At 44.0% G+C, this 22105-nt stretch overlaps 1 protein-coding gene across 5 annotated transcripts in view; it reads right to left on the bottom strand.

Moving 5' to 3' along the window:
• LOC110494637 (forkhead box protein J3) overlaps positions 1-22105 on the bottom strand; it is a 165004-nt gene that overhangs the window by 18588 nt on the left and 124311 nt on the right. For all 5 annotated transcript variants that reach the window (XM_021569875.3, XM_021569877.3, XM_090206221.1 and 2 more), the window contains exons 3-4: positions 14378-14452; positions 2388-2471 (exon numbers count right to left, since the gene is read on the bottom strand). In XM_021569875.3, the coding sequence (XP_021425550.2) occupies positions 2388-2471; positions 14378-14452 (159 nt within the window). The remainder of the gene's footprint in view (positions 1-2387; positions 2472-14377; positions 14453-22105) is intronic.

Below are 22105 nucleotides of genomic sequence, written 5' to 3'. Positions count from 1 at the left end.
CAGGACCATTTATAAACAAGAGGGAGGAATGCAGGTCTCTAGTATGTAAAGTACACCAGGACCATTTATAAACAAGAGGGAGGAATGCAGGTCTCTAGTATGTAAAGTACACCAGGACCATTTATAAACAAGAGGGAGGAATGCAGGTCTCTAGTATGTAAAGTACACCAGGACCATTTATAAACAAGAGGGAGGAATGCAGGTCTCTAGTATGTAAAGTACACCAGGACCATTTATAAACAAGAGGGAGGAATGCAGGTCTATAGTATGTAAAGTACACCAGGACCATTTATAAACAAGAGGGAGGAATGCAGGTCTCTAGTATGTAAAGTACACCAGGACCATTTATAAACAAGAGGGAGGAATGCAGGTCTCTAGTATGTAAAGTACACCAGGACCATTTATAAACAAGAGGGAGGAATGCAGGTCTCTAGTATGTAAAGTACACCAGGACCATTTATAAACAAGAGGGAGGAATGCAGGTCTCTAGTATGTAAAGGAGACCAGGACCATTTATAAACAAGAGGGAGGAATGCAGGTCTCTAGTATGTAAAGTACACCAGGACCATTTATAAACAAGAGGGAGGAATGCAGGTCTCTAGTATGTAAAGTACACCAGGACCATTTATAAACAAGAGGGAGGAATGCAGGTCTCTAGTATGTAAAGTACACCAGGACCATTTATAAACAAGAGGGAGGAATGCAGGTCTCTAGTATGTAAAGTACACCAGGACCATTTATAAACAAGAGGGAGGAATGCAGGTCTCTAGTATGTAAAGTACACCAGGACCATTTATAAACAAGAGGGAGGAATGCAGATCTCTAGTATGTAAAGTACACCAGGACCATTTATAAACAAGAGGGAGGAATGCAGGTCTCTAGTATGTAAAGTACACCAGGACCATTTATAAACAAGAGGGAGGAATGCAGGTCTCTAGTATGTAAAGTACACCAGGACCATTTATAAACAAAAGGGAGGAATGCAGGTCTCTAGTATGTAAAGTACACCAGGACCATTTATAAACAAGAGGGAGGAATGCAGGTCTCTAGTATGTAAAGTACACCAGGACCATTTATAAATAAGAGGGAGGAATGCAGGTCTCTAGTATGTAAAGTACACCAGGACCATTTATAAACAAGAGGGAGGAATGCAGGTCTCTAGTATGTAAAGTACACCAGGACCATTTATAAACAAGAGGGAGGAATGCAGGTCTCTAGTATGTAAAGTACACCAGGACCATTTATAAACAAGAGGGAGGAATGCAGGTCTCTAGTATGTAAAGTACACCAGGACCATTTATAAATAACAAAAGAAGCAACACCTTTATTTAGGTCACATTTGAAATATTTCCAGAGGAGATGAAGAGAAGAGCCCACATTGCTCTCTGCGAGTCGCGGGCGCTCCGCTGGGGGAGATAACTCCACCACGCCTGTCTGCCAAAACTGCTTACTGTAAGAGGATTGGCTGGCAACAATACCAATTTTAATTCACGATAAACATAAATGAGATTTCACAAAGTCACAATTTTCTAAATGTCTGAGACTTAATGGGATGCCTTTTAGGCCAACAGTCCCATCTGTAGTACGGGAGGATGGTGTGCATGTGTGCATACTAACAACATACATGCACAAACCTGAGGGTGGGAGAATAGTGCGTGAATTCTGTGCATTTGTTTTGCTTTAGAATTACACACCAATGACTATATTTAAACTCATTTACACACAGGTGTAGGTACTGTATAGAAAAGGATGTGCACCTCTCCCTCCCGCTCCCCATCTTAGAACCACAGACATACACGTGGCTGGTTAACTGAGTGAGTGGGTCTTTGTGTCTGTATGTCTTGTAGCGGGCCAGACTGCCGCCTGCAGCAGCCAGGAAGAGATGGATGGATGCCTCAGAGCCAGGTCAATCTGGGTAGTTTACTAAACCAGTGAGGCTGTGCGTTACACTGGACATGACTCATACATAATTAAAGACAAAAGCTCCCGCTCAGAATGAACAGCCAGCGCACATTAATTGATGTTTGTAAAAAAAATAAAAAAGACTGCAGAACGCAATGTATGTAAGTAACAGCAGCCTGGGGCACAGCTTATTAATGAGGAGCCTGCTACAAGACAGACTCATCCAGAGACAGTTACATAAAGGGAGGAGAAACTCCTACTGCGTGCATGTGAGTGAGACAGTATACAGGAGAGAGAGGCAGAGGTCTATCGGCAAGAGATTGAACAAAGAATATCTGTATGTGAAGACTTTGTATGATATGGTTACCCAATTCTCCACATGAGCGCACTCATTATTACTGGCGATGGCATTGTTTAAGAGAGGGTATCTACATGTGTAAAACACAAAGATTCAGGGGAGGATGTGGCGTGTCTGGAGGACTCACCCGCTCTCCGGACCGCGGCCTCTTCTTTGGCCGTGTGGGCAGGGCGTCCTCCTTTGGGTTGGTGTCGATGGCCCAGTAGGAGCCCTGTGGAGAGAGGGACCACAGTAAAGAACACACAATGCCCTGCCTGGCCTGATACCACAGGAACGTTAGCGTTGGACATGAGGGATTCATATCTCCAGACAAAAGGGTAAAGGAATCGGAGGCTTTTCTTTGGGACTGACACAATAGGGCTTTAACAAATGCTATTACAACACAATCCACGAGTAAACAGTGGTGTGTGATAAGTGTGTGTGTGGCTTTGTTTTATATTGGAGGGAGCAGTGTTGTGTGGCGAGGCTTCTCCTCGTCTGTGATGCTCCATGGTTAGACAGTGGCTGGTGAAATGCTAAGCTACTCCTGAAGCAGTGCTTCCTCAGTCTCAGGTAGTGTAGGTAGCCAACTGCATGCTAAGCTACTCCTGAAGCAGTGCTTCCTCAGTCTCAGGTAGTGTAGGTAGCCAACTGCATGCTAAGCTACACCTGAAGCAGTGCTTCCTCAGTCTCAGGTAGTGTAGGTAGCCAACTGCATGCTAAGCTACTCCTGAAGCAGTGCTTCCTCAGTCTCAGGTAGTGTAGGTAGCCAACTGCATGCTAAGCTACACCTGAAGCAGTGCTTCCTCAGTCTCAGGTAGTGTAGGTAGCCAACTGCATGCTAAGCTACTCCTGAAGCAGTGCTTCCTCAGTCTCAGGTAGTGTAGGTAGCCAACTGCATGCTAAGCTACACCTGAAGCAGTGCTTCCTCAGTCTCAGGTAGTGTAGGTAGCCAACTGCAGCTGGGCTGGGAGCTGGAGCAACGTGTTGGCTTTCTGCCCAGGTCTGAGCCCGGCTAATCAAGGAGAGAATAGACCTGCTGGCTCTGGGGCTGCAGCTGCATTATTTAGCTCTGTATTCAGCCCCATTTCATGTATTTTTCAATGGTGTTCCTCCCTGAAGCCACATGCAACACATGATTTGAAATATTTCATATTAATCCTGATAAGATCTCAATTGCCAAGGGAAAGTGAGATCAGGACTCCTAAGCAGAGAGAAATCATTTCAATATTTTTTTTGAAATTGTCAGTCTAGACAACAGAAGAGGAGAGGTACGGTTTCAACAACCTGTGTCTAATGTAATCCATACAATAAGGTGCACCATACTCCAACCACAGTACTACTGCCATCTAAAGCACCATCCTGGGTTTTATTCCTGGCTTTTATTTTGAAACACTGCAACAACAATACAATGTTGAGCAAATATGTTTTATATTTTCAAAGCTTGGGGTCGATTAGCATTTCCCTCAGAGGGAGAATAATTTACAGTGCAACCAACCAGAGATAGACATCCCATAATAATATATGTCTGAAGTAAATCCCATTATACTCTCAGCTCTGTAGCCCAATTCCATTGTTGGTATATTTGGTGTTGTTGTCTTCAGTGTAAAAGGCTGAGAGTAACAGACAGAGAAACGTCTGAGGACATCTGAAGGTGAGCTGCCTGAGCTCTGTGTTATGATCATAGCAACCGTTTTAGGGGTTAACTGATTCAATTAGAGCTCCTGGTAGACTCAAAATCACTGTCCCGGTAGAGAGCTGGGTGGCGTTTCTTTTAATTAAGCAAAAAATCTAAGCACAAACCCTTGGGAAGGGAGTTTCTGCATTTCTCCACACGCCCCCACGAGACTCGATTTCAAGAGTTCTTAAATTATTCACAAATACACTGCATCATAGCGAAGCCTGGCAAGTCAAGTGTGTGTGTGTGTCCATATTGTAAGCTACAACTGCTATGAAACTAAGCTCCAACTATTCGGTCTCTAAACAAAGGCCATGATGACCGTGTGATGATTTCACCAGAAGCACTGTTTAACTGTTATACCTTCAATCAAAAAGGAAGCTGACTTTCCCTCCCTACAGTACGCATGTCAACATCACGTTCTCTGGTTTCCCCATCTCAGTCTAGATTAGATACAGGACATGGAATATGCAGTACACATTCCCTACCAGTTAAAGGCCAGTGCAGTCAAACATGTGATTTTCCTGTGTACCAGTCATAAGTAGTACCAGTCAAAAGTTTGGACATCTACTCATTCAATGGTTTTTCTTTATTTTTTACTATTTTCTAAATTGTAGAATAATAGAAGACATCAAAACTATTAAATAACACATGGAATCATGCAGGAACCAAAAAAGGTGTTAAAAAAATGGTAACACATGTTATATTTGAGATTAATCTTCAAAGTAGCCACCCTTTGCCTTGATGACAGCTATGCACATTCTTAGCATTCTCTCAACCAACTTCATGGAATGCATTTCAATTAATAAGTGTGCCTTGTTAAAAGCTAATTTGTGGAATTTCTTTCCTTAATGCGTTTGTGCCAATCAGTTGTGTTGTGACAAGGTAAGGAAAGAGAGATACCTAGTCAGTTGTACAACTGAATGCACTGAAATGTGCCTTCCGCATTTAACCCAACTCCTCTGAATCAGAAAGGTGCGGGGGGCTGCCATAATTATTTTTTCTTTCCGAGATGGCAGCGCAGTAGGACGTGTCTTACCCCATGTAAATAGCCGGTCTTTATCGTATACATCTTAATCTCGCTTTCTATCTACAAAATAAATCTACTTCCTGCAAACCACCTCAACAAATATGGTGCGGATTTGCTATTTTTATTCCTTATAACGAACTTCCACCAGGAGCTAGCGGTCCTCGCCTTGTGTGTGTGTGTGTGTGTATGTGTGTGTGTGTGTGTGTGTGTGTGTGTGTGCATATATACACATACACACACAGTGGGGCAAAAAAGTATTTAGTCAGCCACCAATTGTGCAAGTTCTCCCACTTAAAAAAGATGAGGCCTGTAATTTAACATAGTTACACTTCAACTATGACAGACAAAATTAGAATTTTTTTTCTCCAGAAAATCACATTGTAGGATTTTTAATGAATTTATTTGCAAATTATGGTGGAAAATAAGTATTACTATTATGATAAGTATTTGGTCAATAACAAAAGTTTCTCAATACTTTGTTATATACCCTTTGTTGGCAATGACAGAGGTCAAACGTTTTCTGTAAGTCTTCACAAGGTTTTCACACACTGTTGCTGGTATTTTGGCCCATTCCTCCATGCAGATCTCCTCTAGAGCAGTGATGTTTTGGGGCTGTTGCTGGGCAACACAGACTTTCAACTCCCTCCAAAGATTTTCTATGGGGTTGAGATCTGGAGACTGGCTAGGCCACTCCAGGACCTTGAAATGCTTCTTACGAAGCCACTCCTTCGTTGCCCGGGCGCTGTGTTTGGGATCATTGTCATGCTGAAAGACCCAGCCACGTTTCATCTTCAATGCCCTTGCTGATGGGAGGTTTTCACTCAAAATCTCACGATACATGGCCCCATTCATTCTTTCCTTTACACGGATCAGTCGTCCTGGTCCCTTTGCAGAAAAACAGCCCCAAAGCATGATGTTTCCACCCCCATGCTTCACAGTAGGTATGGTGTTCTTTGGATGCAACTCAGCATTCTTTGTCCTCCAAACACGACGAGTTGTCATTCTCCCAATTTTCTTCTGGATCATCCAAATGCTCTCTAGCAAAGACACGTCTGGCACTGCAGGATTTGAGTCCCTGGTGGTGTAGTGTGTTACTGATGGTAGGCATTGTTACTTTGGTCCCAGCTCTCTGCGGGTCATTCACTAGGTCCCCCCGTGTGGTTCTGGGATTTTTGCTCACCGTTCTTGTGATAATTTTGACCCCACGGGGTGAGATCTTGCGTGGAGCCCCAGATCGAGGGAGATTATCAGTGGTCTTGTATGTCTTCCATTTCCTAATAATTGCTCCCACAGTTGATTTCTTCAAACCAAGCTGCTTACCTATTGCAGATTCAGTCTTCTGAGCCTGGTGCAGGTCTACAATTTTGTTTCTGGTGTCCTTTGACAGCTCTTTGGTCTTGGCCATAGTGGAGTTTGGAGTGTGACTGTTTGAGGTTGTGGACAGGTGTATTTTATACTGATAACAAGTTCAAACGGGTGCCATTAAAACAGATAACGAGTGGAGGACAGAGGAGCCTCTTAAAGAAGAAGTTACAGGTCTGTGAGAGCCAGAAATCTTGCTTGTTTGTAGGTGACCAAATACTTATTTTCCACAATAATTTGCAAATAAATTCATTAAAAATCCTACAATGTGATTTTCTGGATTTTTTTCTTCTCATTTTGTCTGTCATAGTTGAAGTGTACCTATGCTGAAAATTACAGGACTCTCATCTTTTTAAGTGGGATACTTTTTAATAAATACTTTTTTGCCCCACTGTGTGTGTGTGTGTGTGTGTGTGTGTGTGTGTGTGTGTGTGTTTGTTTGTGTGTGTGTGTGTGTGTGTGTGTATATATATATATATATATATATATATATATATATATATATATATATATGACTGAAAATAAATTATGCCCTTCTAGTGTAAGAGCTATTTGAAAAGACTGCCTGCAACATCAGCCTGTTTAGGTGAGATGGCGTTTTGGTTTTCTATGGTAACATTAACATGCAGTAAATTAGTTAATAGACCAATAAAGAGTTCCAATCCTCTCCGCCAATAACAGACCATTTTCAGTTCACCCTTCCCCACTCCCAGACAGTCTAAGCTAAATTCTTGTTGATAAATAAATGGCTTCTGAGAAAAGCAATTTATCTTTTTGACCATTTTCATTTGACAAAATCCCAGTTAGGTACTGAAATTGTTACAGTTATGAATTTGACCCCCCTACCGCTAATTGGGCAACTTTTGATAACGCTTTCTTGTCTCAGTGAGGGAAATGCTGTAAATTACGAGGACTCAATGTATTTTGAAAAATGAGACGTTGAGGATCATAATAAATACTGCTTTGATGTAATGCAAGCAAGCCACACACCAGTGAGTCCAAATGTGCACGTCACATTTCCATGTAAAATACAGTGTCAACGTTTATGATCACTATGTTTGATGTAGTTACAAGATGACATGAGGTCATATCCTGGGTTGTCCTGAACAGAATTAGCCTGTTTGTTGTATTGTTACGAAAATTTGCCACCTTACATCTGAACGCACTCAATACTTCATTCTATGCGCACCAAAATGACTAATCTGTCTCTCTGAATTGCCTACTGAAAGCCTAAACAATAAGATCGTATTTTAGAATTTAACTAGTCTGGTTGGCAATAGAACAAGCAGTAAAATTATGCCCACATGACCCAGATTGCGATTTATAATGGACTGTTTATGGATTGGGTAAACAACAAGTTATTGTGTAAAGGTGGGGATACAGGGCTGTGAACCAAGAAAAATGTGCTTGTGTAGTTCCTCCACAGCACTGCTAGGAGAGCTTTAAAAAAAGCACCTTCTAGTTGAAAACTGAGTCATGAAAGAGCATTGAAATGATTTAGGAACTCAGCACACTTGGTGAGGTGTGTGACAACTTGGAAACACCAGTATGTCCTCTTACTCAAACCCTTGTCATTTTTATGTCTTATGTTGTACCTACCCCAAATTCCCCAAGAATATTCTTGTTACTGAATGTATCCATTTTCGTTATCAACAAATGTGGTGAAAAGTACAGTAAATGGAAAATGACAAAATCAACAGTGTAATAGAGGTCGATCGATTAATCGGAATGGCCGTTTAATTAGGGCCGATTTCAAGTTTATAACAATTGGTAATCAGTATTTTTGGACAGCGATCATGGCCGATTACATTGCACTCTCCATGAGGAGACTGCGTGGCAGGCTGACCACATGTTATGCGAGTGCAGCAAGGAGCCAAGGTAAGGTGCTAGCTAGCATTAAACGTATCTTATAAAAAACAATCAATCTTAACATAATTACTAGTTAACTACACATGGTTGATGATATTACTAGTTCATCTAGCTTGCCCTGCGTTGCATATAATCGATGTGGTGCTTGTTAATTTATCAAACAGGTGATTTAACAAGCACCGTCGTGGCACCAATGTGTACGTAACCATAAACATCAATGCCTTAAAATCAATACACAAGTATATATTTTTAAACCTGCATATTTAGTTAATATTGCCGGCTAACATGAATTTCCTTTAACTAGGAAAATGGTGTCACTTCTCTTGCAACAGAGTCAGGGTATATGCAGCAGTTTGGGCCGCCTAGCTCATTCATTGCAAACTGTGTGAAGACTATTTCTTCCCAACAAAGACAGCCAACTTCGATTTAACAAAAGCGCATTTGCGAAAAAAGCACAATCGTTCCATGACTGTACCTAACCATGAACATCAATGCCTTAAAATCAATACACAGATGTATGTATTTTTAAACCTGCATATTTAGCTAAAAGAAATCCAGGTTACCAGGCAATATTAACCAGGTGAAATTGTGTCACTTCTCTTGCGTTCATTGCACGCAGAGTCAGGGTATATGCAACAGTTTGGGCCACCTAATTTGCCAGAATTTTACATAATTATGACATAACAGTGAAGGTTGTGCAATGTAACAGGAATATTTAGACTGATGGATGCCACCCGTTAGATAAAATACGGAACGGTTCCGTATTTCACTTAAAGAATAAACGTTTTGTTTTCAAAATGATAGGTCATTAATATGGTAAAATCCAGAAACTAAGGCTCGTATTTCTGTGTGTTATTATATTATAATTAAGTCTATGATTTGATAGAGCAGTCTGACTGAGCGGTGGTAGGCAGCAGCTGGCTCGTAAGCATTCATTGAAACAACACTTTACTGCGTTTGCCAGCAGCTCTTCGCAATGCTTGCTGTTAATGACTTCGAGCCCATCAACTCCCGAGATTAGAATATTGAATAAAAAAAATGTTAACCCCTTTTTTTCTCCCCAATTTCGTGGTATCCAATTAGTCACAGTCTTGTCTCATCGCTGCAACTCCCGTAAGGACTCGGGAGAGGCAAAGGTCGAGAGCCATGCGTCCCCCGAAACACAACCCAATCTAGCCGCACTGCTTCTTGACACAACGGACATCCAACCCGGAAGCCAGACACACCAATGTGTCGGAGGAAACACCGTACACCTGGCGACCTGGTCAGCGTGCACTGCGCCCGGCCCGCCACAGGAGTCATTAGTGCACGATGAGACAAGGATATCCCTGTTGGCCAAACCCTCCCTAACGACGCTGGGCCAATTGTGCGTCGCCCCATGGACCATCCGGCTGCGACAGAGCCTGGGCTCGAACCTAGAATCTCTAGTAGTTCCCGGGAGGCCCGAAGACTCATGTTAAAAGGAACCACCAGCTTTCATATGTTCTCATGTTCTGAGCAAGGAACTTAAACGTTAGCTTTTTTACATGGCGCATATTGCACTTTTACTTTCTTCTCCAACACTTTGTTTTTGCATTATTTAAACAAAATTGAACAAGTTTCATTATTTATTTTAGACTAAATTGATTTTATTGATGTATTATATTAAGTTAAAATAAGTGTTCATTGTTCATTCAGTATTGTTGTAATTGTCACATATATATAAATATAAAAATCGGCCGATTAATCGGTATCGGCTTTTTTTGGTCCTTCAATTGGTCGACCTCTACAGTGTAATGTTTGGATTCACTAGTGTCAGGTGAATTGTTGTTCTCACCTTTAGTCTAACAATTTAACCTTTAACTCGGTAAGTCAGTTCTTGTTTACAAGTAGTGATGTAGTTCCTCTATGCCAAACGCATCCATCATTGAAACCAGACCCTAGTCACGGAGTTGAAACTAACCAGTTAACATCATGTAAATTAATATGTAGGTCTATCTGCAGTGGGAGTCGTATCGGCACTACACTGTATCCCCTTACCTCCATAATTCGCATTTTCGCTACACTCGCATTAACATCTGCTAACCATGTGTATGTGACAAATAAAATTTGATTTGATTTGATTTGGTAAAGGAGTATGCCATGCCTGCCATCATCTCTCTCTCTCTCCATCTCAGAGAAAGACATGGCTCTCGCCTATCTCATACAACCAGCAGTGCTCATATTCCTGCCACATTACAATATTGATGTAACATATCAAGAGAGGCTAGCGCTTCTTTGAAGTTATCTTCGGGGGGAGAGAAATTCCAAATAAAACATTAAGGAAGCGAGCATGTTGGCCCTGCATTTGGAATGGGATCCATACAGCAATAGATGGTTTGTATTTAGTGGAGCAGCTCCCAGGAGAGTCAACATCAGAGGATTACAGCAAAACATGAAATTAAGCATTCAGTCCCCATCCTCTACAGTTCATAGCTCGGTGTAGCACTTCAAGCCTGTGTGAGTGTGGAGAGCAGAGAGAGAGGAAGAGGGAGAGAGGGATTGAGGCGAGAGAGCAGAGAGGGAGAGAGGCGGGAGAGCGGCGAGAGAGCGTCGAGAGAGAGGCGAGAGAGAGAGGCAAGAGAGAGGGGAGAGAGAGAGGGGAGAGAGAGAGGGGAGGGAGAGAGGGGAGGGAGAGAGGGGAGGGAGAGAGGGGAGGGAGAGAGGGGAGGGAGAGAGGGGAGGGAGAGAGGGGAGCGAGAGAGGGGAGAGAGAACGAGAGAGCGAGAGGGGAGAGAGAACGAGAGAGCAAGAGAGGGGAGAGAGAATGAGAGAGGGAGAGAGAACGAGAGAGCGAGAGAGGGGAGAGAGAACGAGAGAGCGAGAGAGGGGAGAGAGAACGAGAGAGCGAGAGAAGGCGAGAGAGAACGAGAGGGGAGAGAGAGAACGAGAGAGCGAGAGAAGGCGAGAGAGCGCGGAGAGCGGCGAGAGAGCGCGAAGAGAGAGCGTCGAGAGAGCGCGGAGAGAGAGGGGCGAGAGAGCGGGGCGAGAGAGCGGCGAGCGAGCGGAGAGAGCGAGAGGAGAGAGCTAGAGCGACAGCGTGCGGAGAGCGAGCGAGAGAGCGGCGAGAGAGCGGAGAGAGAGCGCGGAGAGAGAGCGGCGAGAGAGCGGCAAGAGAGCGCGGAGAGAGCGGCGAGAGAGCGCGGAGAGAGCGGGGCGAGAGAGCGCGGAGAGAGCGGGGCGAGAGAGCGCGGAGAGAGCGGGGCGAGAGAGCGCGGAGAGAGCGGGGCGAGAGAGCGGGGCGAGAGAGCGGCGAGAGCAGAGAGCGGAGAGAGGCGAGAGCGGTGAGAGGCGAGAGCGGAGAGAGGCGAGAGAGGCGAGAGAGTGGTGAGAGAGCGGGGAGAGAGAGCGGGGCGAGAGAGCGGGGCGAGAGAGCGAGGCGAGAGAGCGGCGAGAGCAGAGAGCGGCGAGAGCAGAGAGCGGCGAGAGCAGAGAGCGGCGAGAGCGGCGAGAGCAGAGCAGAGAGCGGCGAGAGCAGAGAGCGGCGAGAGCAGAGAGCGGCGAGAGCAGAGAGCGGCGAGAGCAGAGAGCGGCGAGCGAGCGGAGAGAGCTAGAGCGACAGCGTGCGGAGAGCGCGTGCTCTCTGGTGAGAGTAGGCTACCTGTCCTGCTGGGGGAGGAGGCAGAGATCTGTGGGTTGGAAGCGCACTACATTGCTGCCATAAGTTGAGGGACAATGTCTGACAGACCAATCAACCTGCACATGTCCTCTACTGTATGCTTATTGTTATTGTTCAATGTATGGTTATTTTGACACTTGGTTATTGTTGTTCCGTTGACAATTTAGATTCATTTTTTTCATATTGTAAATATCCCAAACAAGCTTTGGCAATATGTACATTGTTACATCATGCCAATAAAGCAAATTGAGCAAGAGAGAGAGCAAGAGTGGATTGTGTGGAGAGAGTGTGTGGGGGAGAGAGAGGGGTAGCTTGTCTGTGCTCCAGACAAAGCTGGGATTACATATGTTGAGACCAATTCACATAACCAGGATACACTAAATATAGGCCCACATGGTCCAACCATGTGAGAAACTAAACACAGCAGGGGATACTAGTAATCATTTTCCTCTCCTCCAAAGTGATGAGGGGCACTTTTAGGGAGTTACAATAAATGGCCCACCGGTACACACTCCCAAGTGCACTATTTTCCTTGATGTTGCCCTACCAGAGTTACACAGTAATAGCCTCACTGGTATTAGCTTCACAACATACATACTATGGAACGCTATTTGGGTCTTTGTGTCAAAAGACACAGTAGCACAGTCAAAGCTGTACTAAAAAGTCTGCAAACAAGGAAACACCGGCCACAAATTATGTGTTACAATACTGCGTTGGTAATAAAGCATAATTTGTTCCCACGCAACTCTGGGGTAGCTAGCTTCAGCTTGGCACCTAGCTAGCACCAATACAACCAGCCTGAAAACAATGACCAGTAGAAACTGCAGTCATTTTCATTATTCTTAGCAACTATTAAGGAATCCTTGTGAGTAAGTATTAGCAAGGTTGCCACTTGTTGTTCGCTATTGAAATTGAACTTCAGTTCATGAAAATAAATAGCAAGCCAGCTACTTAACCCTGTTGCCCAAAGCTAACGTTATAAGCATCTAGCTGGCTTCATCTGGCTAGTGAGGCTCGACCGGACTGGGTTATGTGTTGTGAAGCTAGCCACAATAAATATTAGGCACAAGTGGAATTTGCAGTTTGCCTTCAAAATAAAATAATGTAATTGACAGTGATGCAAATGACTACAAATAGTAGAATTATGCCATACTTTTATTTTTAAGGCCAATCACAAAGTCCACTATTGTGGCTAACTTCACATAGATGGGTCCGACCACCATTAATCAAATAAGAACAGTCTTATAAATGAGGGTTATAGATGATGACACCTAGCTGTATAGTTAGCTTGGTAACTACAGCTACTGAAAGATTATGTCGTGTTATTTGACATGTCAAATAGTGTTATCTTTGACACAAAGACCCAAACGACGTTCCATAGAAATCCTGGTGGAGAATGAAACGACTGAACAAATGAAAAACGAAACAGCAAGTGAAAGAAATAGGTTTTGATTATGTTTTACTGGTAATGGGAACATACGTAAACGCCACAAACACCACTTTTTGGTCAGTGTGGGATGTGTAACCTTTATTTAACTAGGCAAGTTAAGAACAAATTCTTATTTACAATGACGGCCCGGACCGATGGGACTCCCAATCCCCGCCGGATGTGATACTGCCTGGATTCGAAACAGGGACTGTAGTGACGCCTCTTCCACTGAGATGCAGTGCCTTAGACCGCTGCGTTCATGTGTGTGTGTTAACTATTTAACTGTACTAGAATGCTTAAAAGGCAGCTAAAATTTTAAACATCGTTATCAGGGTTTTTTTTGGGCAAGGAAAATATTGGATATCAGTATCGGCCAAGAATGTCATATCGATGCATCACTACTTGCCAGTCTTAAAAATAACTAATTTACATTTGCCATGCAATTTTGTGGGGGTGGATTGTGCATAACAGATTAAGAGCATGCCATGCATTTCTCAACTGGCAGCACTGGCAGAAGTTCAAAGCTAACATTTTTCTAGAGCAGATGGCATATATATATATATATATATATAGACTGCTACATCGACCTGTGGACATATATATATCTAGACTGCTACATCGACCTGTGGACATATATATGTATATCTATATATCTAGACTGCTACATCGACATATATATGTATATATATATATATATCTAGACTGCTACATCGACCTGTGGACATATATATGTATATCTATATATCTAGACTGCTACATCGACATATATATGTATATATATATATATATATATATATATCTAGACTGCTACATCGACCTGTGGACATATATATGTATATATATATATCTAGACTGCTACATCGACCTGTGGACATATATATGTATATATATATATCTAGACTGCTACATCGACCTGTGGACATATATATGTATATATATATATCTAGACTGCTACATCGACCTGTGGACATATATATGTATATCTATATATCTAGACTGCTACATCGACATATATATGTATATATATATATATATATCTAGACTGCTACATCGACCTGTGGACAGCAGCTGTTTATTCCCACTCCATTTACTGTCATCTCTGTATGTTGGGTTTGAACCGACAGTCCTCTTACCTTTCCTGGGTCATCTTTGGAGCGAGGCACTTTGAGAAAACACTTGTTCAATGACAGATTGTGCCGTATTGAGTTCTGTGGGGGGGAGAGAGAGAGAGAATATCGGGGTTAGAGCTTAGGGATAAAAAAACAGAGGAAGAGGTCTCGTGTCTTTGAGAAGAGAGCATATCATAGTTCAAAAGGGAATCTTGGTAGCATGCTACATGATCATCCTGTGTCAAGTCATTTCCTGCTGTCAAGATCAACTTTTAATTACACCCTGAGGAATGAATCTGCTAAATCCATGACTAGACACACTCAGTCACTGGATCTTTATCTTGAACCTGGCCAAAGCCACTAGGAAGACAGGGTCTAATCTACCTGGTAACAACACTCTGGAGACCGCAGCAACCTGGCTTCTTCTACTTCTCAAATTACATGGGCGCCAAAAATCAAAACTCAACTTGAATTAAGTGACACACGCATCCCGAATGAGACCCTCTCTGGGATGATGCCTGATATGAGTTAACGCTACACAAGGCTCCTTGGGGGGAAGGAAATACATTATGGAGATCATTCTGAAAGTTAACTCATTATGGTGTTGGCTGGTCATCACTGTCAGAGAGAGGCTAATTTATCAGGCTGATCAGGGGCTTGAAGCAACATTGATGATGGCTGTAGAGTGATGCTCCTGGATTAATAACAGCCAGGATAGAGCCAGGTAGGCAGGCAAGCAGGCAGGTAAGCAGGCAAGCAGGCAGGCAAGCAGGCAGGCAGGCAGGCAGGGCCCTGGAATCAGCAGGAGCTGGGCAAGCCATGGGCTTAGTGGACTCACTGAATGCGCGCATCTCACTTCATTTTATGGAGTAGTATTGATAGGAGGATAGGAGGATCCCAAAGCTTTTTAGTGCAGCTGAGTTGGACATAGGTTGATGTGAGATGAGTACACATCCCACAAGATGGAGCTAGTTGTAACATCAGTAAAGAGAAAGTATTTTTGCACCTCAGTAGGCTCAGAAAACGAAAATATATTTAAAAACAAACACAACACACTTATAAAATAATGAAGAGGCATATCAAACCCCAATATCTGGGGTATCTGGCGACTTAAGTATTTTTTAAACTTCCTACTTTGGGCTCGATGTGCCATTGTGTAGTTCATACAAGCCTAATCTATGAGCAGAATTACTGGCTTACCTCAATTATCCACTAAATATTAATTAATGCTACACAAAGGGTAGTACGTACGGCCCAGTACATCACTGGGGCCCAGCTTCCTGCCATCCAGGACCTACATACCAGGCGGTGTCAGGGGAAGGACCTAAAAATAGTCAAAGACTCCAACCACCCTAGTGATAGACTGTTCTCTCTGCTACCGCACGGTAAGAGGTACCGGAGTGCCAAGTCAAGGTCCAAAAGGCTTCTTTAACAGCTTCTTCCCCCAAGCCATAAGACTGATGAACAGCTAATCAAATGGCTACCCAGACTTTCCCCCTACCTACTTTCCCCCTACCTACATGTACATATTACCTCAACTAACCTGTATCCCCGCACATTGACTCGGTACCCCCTGTATATAGATAGCCTCATTGTTGTTACTCTTTTTTACTTTAGTGTATTTAGTAAATATTTTCTTAACCCTTATTTTTCTTAAAACTGGTTAAGGGCGTGTAAGTAAGAATTTCACGGTAAGGTCTACACCGGTTGTATTCGGCGCATGTGACAAATGACATTTTATTTGAAATCCCTAGTTTGAAAAGTGTTTTCTGGAAGCCGTACGGCGCCATTTCCCCTAAATTGTCCCCAGCAATTAGTTTAAGCCAATAAAAAAAATATATATAAAAAAATTCACCTTTATTTAACCAGGTAGGCCAGTTGAGAACAAGTCCTCATTTACCTCTGCGACCTGGCCAAGATGAAGAAAAGCAATGAGCTTCAACCCCTCGCCATTTGAGTGACAGCTAGCAAGATGCACACTCAGCAGAGTGAGAGAGAACAAGAGATCACAAATCTACACATGTGATGTAGCATGTCATTTTCAGGGAAGACTTTTGGCTGGTGAGCGCTACTTTCACAACTACTGACTAAAAGGTACACAAAAGTACTGGAGAATCTCCAAGACCCAAGTAAAACCACCCACCTTCCAGACTCAGCCGTCAAGGAGCAGGAGTGGTGAGGAAAGGGGGATACCTAGTCAGTTGTACAACAATGCATTCAAAGCCAACCCCTCTGAGGAGTGGAGTGTGTGCGTCATGCATTTGATGCCAGAGAGAGGTGCCTGTATACAGCGTATTCAGACCCCTCGACTTTTTCCACATTTTGATATGTTAGTCTTATTCTAAAATGGATGAAACTATTTTTTCCCCTCAGTCTACACACACTACCCCATAATAACAAAGCAAAAACAGGGTTAGAAATGTTTGAAAAATGTATTGAAAATAACAAACTGAAATATCAAATTTACAAACAGTTAAAGTTGGAAGTTTAAACACTTAGGTTGGAGTAATTAAAACTCATTTTTCAAACACTCCACAAATGTCTTGTTAACAAACTATAGTTTTGGCAAGTCGGTTAGGACATCTACTTTGGGCATGACAAGTCAGTTTTCCAACAATTGTTTACAGACAAATTATTTCACTTATAATTCACTGTATCACAATTCCAGTGGGTCAGAAGCTTACATACACTAAATTGACTGCCTTTAAACAGCTTGGAAAATTCCAGAAAATGTCATGGCTTTAGAAGCTTCTGACAGACTAATTGACATAATTTGAGTCAACTGAAAGTACCGGTGGATGTATTTCAAGGCCTACCGTCAAACACAGCGCCTCTTTGCTTGACATCATGGGGAATATATATATACACTGCTCAAAAAAATAAAGGGAACACTAAAATAACACATCCTAGATCTGAATGAATGAATGATGGCCGCCTCGCTTCGCGTTCCTAGGAAACTATGCAGTTTTTTGTTTTTTTACGTGTTATTTCTTACATTAGTACCCCAGGTCATCTTAGGTTTCATTACATACAGTCGAGAAGAACTACTGAATTTAAGATCAGCATCAACTCACCATCAGTACGACCAAGAATATGTTTTTCGCGACGCGGATCCTGTGTTCTGCCTTACAAACAGGACAACGGAGTGGATCCTATGCAGCGACCCAAAAAAACGACTCCGAAAGAGAGGGAAACGAGGCGGTCTTCTGGTCAGACTCCGGAGACGGGCACAGCGCGCACCACTCCCTAGCATTCTTCTTGCCAATGTCCAGTCTCTTGACAACAAGGTTGATGAAATCCGAGCAAGGGTAGCATTCCAGAGGGACATCAGAGACTGTAACGTTCTTTGCTTCACGGAAACGTGGCTTACTGGAGAGACGCTATCCGAAGCGGTGCAGCCAACAGGTTTCTCCACGCATCGCGCAGACAGGAAAAAACATCTTTCTGGTAAAAAGAGGGGCGGGGGCGTATGCCTTATGACTAACGTGACATGGTGCGATGAAAGAAACATACAGGAACTCAAATCCTTCTGTTCACCTGATTTAGAATTCCTCACAATCAAATGTAGACCGCATTATCTACCAAGAGAATTCTCTTCGATTATAATCACAGCCGTATATATCCCCCCCCAAGCAGACACATCGATGGCTCTGAACGAACTTTATTTAACTCTCTGCAAACTGGAAACAATTTATCCGGAGGCTGCATTCATTGTAGCTGGGGATTTTAACAAGGCTAATCTGAAAACAAGACTCCCCAAATTTTATCAGCATATCGATTGCGCAACCAGGGGAGGAAAGACCTTGGACCATTGTTACTCTAACTTCCGCGACGCATATAAGGCCCTGCCCCGCCCCCCTTTCGGAAAAGCTGACCACGACTCCATTTTGTTGATCCCTGCCTACAGACAGAAACTAAAACAAGAGGCTCCCACGCTGAGGTCTGTCCAACGCTGGTCCGACCAAGCTGACTCCACACTCCAAGACTGCTTCCATCACGTGGACTGGGAGATGTTTCGTATTGCGTCAGATAACAACATTGACGAATACGCTGATTCGGTGTGCGAGTTCATTAGAACGTGCGTTGAAGATGTCGTTCCCATAGCAACGATTAAAACATTCCCTAACCAGAAACCGTGGATTGATGGCAGCATTCGTGTGAAACTGAAAGCGCGAACCACTGCTTTTAATCAGGGCAAGGTGTCTGGTAACATGACCGAATACAAACAGTGCAGCTATTCCCTCCGCAAGGCTATCAAACAAGCTAAGCGCCAGTACAGAGACAAAGTAGAATCTCAATTCAACGGCTCAGACACAAGAGGCATGTGGCAGGGTCTACAGTCAATCACGGACTACAGGAAGAAACCCAGCCCAGTCACGGACCAGGATGTCTTGCTCCCAGGCAGACTAAATAACTTTTTTGCCCGCTTTGAGGACAATACAGTGCCACTGACACGGCCTGCAACGAAAACATGCGGTCTCACCTTCACTGCAGCCGAGGTGAGTAAGACATTTAAACGTGTTAACCCTCGCAAGGCTGCAGGCCCAGATGGCATCCCCAGCCGCGCCCTCAGAGCATGCGCAGACCAGCTGGCCGGTGTGTTTACGGACATATTCAATCAATCCCTATACCAGTCTGCTGTTCCCACATGCTTCAAGAGGGCCACCATTGTTCCTGTTCCCAAGAAAGCTAAGGTAACTGAGCTAAATGACTACCGCCCCGTAGCACTCACATCCGTCATCATGAAGTGCTTTGAGAGACTAGTCAAGGACCATATCACCTCCACCCTACCTGACACCCTAGACCCACTCCAATTTGCTTACCGCCCAAACAGGTCCACAGACGATGCAATCTCAACCACACTGCACACTGCCCTAACCCATCTGGACAAGAGGAATACCTATGTGAGAATGCTGTTCATCGACTACAGCTCGGCATTCAACACCATAGTACCCTCCAAGCTCGTCATCAAGCTCGAGACCCTGGGTCTCGACCCCGCCCTGTGCAACTGGGTACTGGACTTCCTGACGGGCCGCCCCCAGGTGGTGAGGGTAGGCAACAACATCTCCTCCCCGCTGATCCTCAACACTGGGGCCCCACAAGGTTGCGTTCTGAGCCCTCTCCTGTACTCCCTGTTCACCCACGACTGCGTGGCCACGCACGCCTCCAACTCAATCATCAAGTTTGCGGACGACACAACAGTGGTAGGCTTGATTACCAACAACGATGAGACGGCCTACAGGGAGGAGGTGAGGGCCCTCGGAGTGTGGTGTCAGGAAAACAACCTCACACTCAACGTCAACAAAACTAAGGAGATGATTGTGGACTTCAGGAAACAGCAGAGGGAACACCCCCCTATCCACATCGATGGAACAGTAGTGGAGAGGGTAGCAAGTTTTAAGTTCCTCGGCATACACATCACAGACAAACTGAATTGGTCCACTCACACAGACAGCATCGTGAAGAAGGCGCAGCAGCGCCTCTTCAACCTCAGGAGGCTGAAGAAATTCGGCTTGTCACCAAAAGCACTCACAAACTTCTACAGATGCACAATCGAGAGCATCCTGGCGGGCTGTATCACCGCCTGGTATGGCAACTGCACCGCCCTCAACCGTAAGGCTCTCCAGAGGGTAGTGAGGTCTGCACAACGCATCACCGGGGGCAAACTACCTGCCCTCCAGGACACCTACACCACCCGATGTCACAGGAAGGCCATAAAGATCATCAAGGACATCAACCACCCGAGCCACTGCCTGTTCACCCCGCTATCATCCAGAAGGCGAGGTCAGTACAGGTGCATCAAAGCTGGGACCGAGAGACTGAAAAACAGCTTCTATCTCAAGGCCATCAGACTGTTAAACAGCCACCACTAACACTGAGTGGCTGCTGCCAACACACTGACACTGACTCAACTCCAGCCACTTTAATAATGGGAATTGATGGGAAATGATGTAAATATATCACTAGCCACTTTAAACAATGCTACCTTATATAAATGTTACTTACCCTACATTATTCATCTCATATGCATACGTATATACTGTACTCTATATCATCGACGGTATCCTTATGTAATACATGTATCACTAGCCACTTTATACTATACTATGCCACTTTGTTTACATACTCATCTCATTTGTACATACTGTACCCGATACCATCTACTGTATCTTGCCTATGCTGCTCTGTACCATCACTCATTCATATATCCTTATGTACATATTCTTTATCCCCTTACACTGTGTACAAGACAGTAGTTTTGGAATTGTTAGTTAGATTACTTGTTATTACTGCATTGTCGGAACTAGAAGCACAAGCATTTCGCTACACTCGCATTAACATCTGCTAACCATGTGTATGTGACAAATACAATTTGATTTGATTTGATTTGAAATATTCTTATTAAATACTTTTCTTTACATAGTTGAATGTGCTGACAACAAAATCACACAAAAATTATCAATGGAAATCAAATTTATCAACCCATGGAAGTCTGGATTTGGAGTCACACTCAAAATTAAAGTGGAAAACCACACTACAGGCTGATCCAACTTTGATGTAATGTCCTTAAAAAAAAGTCAAAATGAGGCTCAGTAGTGTGTGTGGCCTCCACGTGCCTGTGTGACCTCCCTACAACGCCTGGGCATGCTCCTGATGAGGTGGCGGATGGTCTCCTGAGGGATCTCCTCCCAGACCTGGACTAAAGCATCCGCCAACTCCTGGACAGTCTGTGGTGCAATGTGGCGTTGGTGGATGGAGCGAGACACGATGTCCCAGATGTGGTCAATTGGATTCAGGTCTGGGGAACGGGCGGGCCAGTCCATAGCATCAATGCCTTCCTCTTGCAGGAACTGCTGACACACTCCAGTCACATGAGGTCTAGCATTGTCTTGCATTAGGAGGAACCCAGGGCCAACCGCACCAGCATATGGTCTCACAAGGGGTCTGAGGATCTCATCTCGGTACCTAATGGCAGTCAGGCTACCTCTGGCGAGCACATGAAGGGCTGTGCGGCCCCCCAAAGAAATGCCACCCCACACCATGACTGACCCACCGCCAAACCGGTCATGCTGGAGGATGTTGCAGGCAGCAGAACATTCTCCACGGCGTCTCCAGACTGTCACGTCTGTCACATGTGCTCAGTGTGAACCTGCTTTCATCTGTGAAGAGCACAGGGCGCCAGTGGCGAATTTGCCAATCTTGGTGTTCTCTGGCAAATGAAAAACGTCCTGCACGGTGTTGGGCTGTAAGCACAACCCCCACCAACCCCCATAATTTCCACCTGTTGTCTATTCCATTTGCACAACAGCATGTGAAATGTATTGTCAATCAGTGTTGCTTCCTAAGTGGACAGTTTGATTTCACAGAAGTGTGATTGACTTGGAGTTACATTGTGTTTTTTGTGTTCCCTTTATTTTTTTGAGCAATATATATATATATATATATATATATATATATATTTTAATCAGCCAAGACCTCAGGAAAAAAAAAGTCTGGTTCATCCTTGGGAGCAATTTCCAAACGCCTGAAGGGACCACGTACAAACAATAGTACGCAAGTATAAACACCATGGGACCACGCAGCCGTCATCCCGCTCAGGAAGGAGACAAATTCTTTCTCCTAGAGATGAACGTACTTTGGATCGAAAAGTGTAAATCAATCACAGATTTGCTGGAGGAAACAGGTAGAAAAGTATCTATGTCCATAGTAAACCGAGTCCTATATCAACAACCTGAAAGGCAACTCAGCAAG

Source organism: Oncorhynchus mykiss, chromosome 17 (genome assembly GCF_057628025.1).
Source record: "Oncorhynchus mykiss isolate SJ-2025 chromosome 17, ASM5762802v1, whole genome shotgun sequence".
Classification (NCBI taxonomy): domain Eukaryota; kingdom Metazoa; phylum Chordata; class Actinopteri; order Salmoniformes; family Salmonidae; genus Oncorhynchus; species Oncorhynchus mykiss.
Note: the sequence above shows the minus strand (reverse complement) of the source record. Positions and strands in the feature narration are given on the sequence as shown.